The sequence below is a fragment of the Salvelinus namaycush genome, chromosome 23, assembly GCF_016432855.1.
Source record: "Salvelinus namaycush isolate Seneca chromosome 23, SaNama_1.0, whole genome shotgun sequence".
In the NCBI taxonomy this organism is placed as follows: domain Eukaryota; kingdom Metazoa; phylum Chordata; class Actinopteri; order Salmoniformes; family Salmonidae; genus Salvelinus; species Salvelinus namaycush.
In genome coordinates, this window is record NC_052329.1 from 32,131,830 (window position 1) to 32,133,692 (window position 1,863).

General features: G+C 43.8%; 1 protein-coding gene across 1 annotated transcript in view; it reads left to right on the forward strand.

The window, feature by feature from the left end:
* LOC120018641 (inositol-tetrakisphosphate 1-kinase-like) overlaps positions 1-618 on the forward strand; it is a 3,552-nt gene extending 2,934 nt beyond the window's left edge. Inside the window, exons 9-10 of the mRNA XM_038961842.1 lie at positions 137-299; positions 488-618. Coding sequence (XP_038817770.1) covers positions 137-299; positions 488-618 — 294 coding nt within the window. The remainder of the gene's footprint in view (positions 1-136; positions 300-487) is intronic.
* Positions 619-1,863: the final 1,245 nt, after the last annotated feature.

Below are 1,863 nucleotides of genomic sequence, written 5' to 3' on the forward strand. Positions count from 1 at the left end.
TTTTTAGATCATAACAAATAAGATCACATAGACAGGGGGACCTGATCCTAGATCAGCACTCCTACTCTGATACACTTTGTGAATAGGGACCCTGAACAGATGAACTGATCATCTGTCCTGTGGTGTTGTGTCTCAGCTGGATGAGGAGGTGTCGAGGTTGCCTCCCCCCAGTGGTGAGGCCATGGTGGCCCTAGTAAGAGAACTGAGGGCAGAGCTGGGCATGGCTCTGTTCGGGGTGGACGTCATCGTCAACATCAACACACACACCCTCACTATCATCGACATTAACATCTTCCCAGGTCACTGGGCCATCCTTCATTTCCATTTGTCATTAACAGACACTCTTATCCAGAACGACTTACAGTCATCAAAGTCACTTTATTCTGCTATATTTGCTTCCATGTTACACTTTCACTCTTACTCAATTTCATGTTCTCTTTCTAGCTCTCTCCCTCATCAACCATATCTTTCCGTCCCTCTCTTCCAGGCTATGAGGGAGTGCCTCAGTTCTTCTCCTCCCTCCTCAGTCACATTGAGTCAGTATTGGACCACCAGGAACTGAAAGTCCCCCAGGCAACATGTCCTTCTGCTCCCTCTGCCCCCCAGGCTGACCTCTGAACTCTGACCTGGGTTCACCATTGACCCTTGACCCTGACCTGGCTCATCTTCTCTGATACATACAGAAAGCCCCTGGAAGTAGGAGACCTAATTGACGACGGTTGCCTTTAAATCAATCTCGTAATATAGGTCTGAGTCACCTCTCCTTGCAGACACATACAGTACCAGTCAAAAGTTTGGACACACCTACTCATTCAAGGGTTTTTCTTTCTTTTTTAGTGAAGACATCAAAACTATGAAATAACACAAGGAATCATGTAGTAATCAAAAAAGTGTTTAACAAATCAAAATATATTTTATATTTGAGATTCTTTAAAGTAGCCACCCTTTGCCTTGATGACAGCTTTGCACGCTCTTGGCATTCTCTCAACCAGCTTCATGTGGTAGTCACCTGGAATGCATTTCAATTAACATTGCCTTGTCAAAAGTACATTTGTGGAATTTCTTTCCTTCTTAATGCGTTTGAGCCAATCAGTTGTGTTGTGACAAGGTAGGGGTGGTATACAGAAGATAGCCCTATTTGGTAAAAGACCAAGTCCATATTATGGCAAGAACAGCTCAAATAAGCAAAGAGAAAATGACAGTCCATCATTACTTTAAGACATGACGGTTAGTCAATACGGACATTTTCAAGAACTTTGAAAGTTTCTTCAAGTGCAGTCGCAAAAACCATCAAGCGCTGTGATGAAACTGGCTCTCAACAGGACCGCCACAGAAAAGTAAGACCCAGAGTTACTTCTGCTGCAGAGGATAAGTTCATCAGAGATACCAGCCTCAGAAATTGCAGCCCAAATAAATTATTCACAGAGTTGAAGTAACAGACACATCTCAACATCAACTGTTCAGAGGAGACTGTGTGAATCAGGCCTTCTGTAACGTTCGTCTTGTGGTGAATGAACGGACCAAGGCGGAGCGGGTGATGAATACATAATATAGACGAAGAACGCACGAACAGGAACAGACTACCTAAAACGAACGAACAAACGAAACAGTCCCATGTGGTATACACAGACACAGGAACAATCACCCACAAACAAACAGTGAGAACAACCTACCTTAATATGGTTCTCAATCAGAGGAAACGTCAAACACCTGCCTCTAATTGAGAACCATACCAGGCAACACATTAACCCAACATAGAAAACACATAACATAGACTACCCACCCCAACTCACGCCCTGACCAACTAAACACATACAAAACAACAGAAAACAGGTCAAGAACGTGACAGAACCCCCCCCTCAA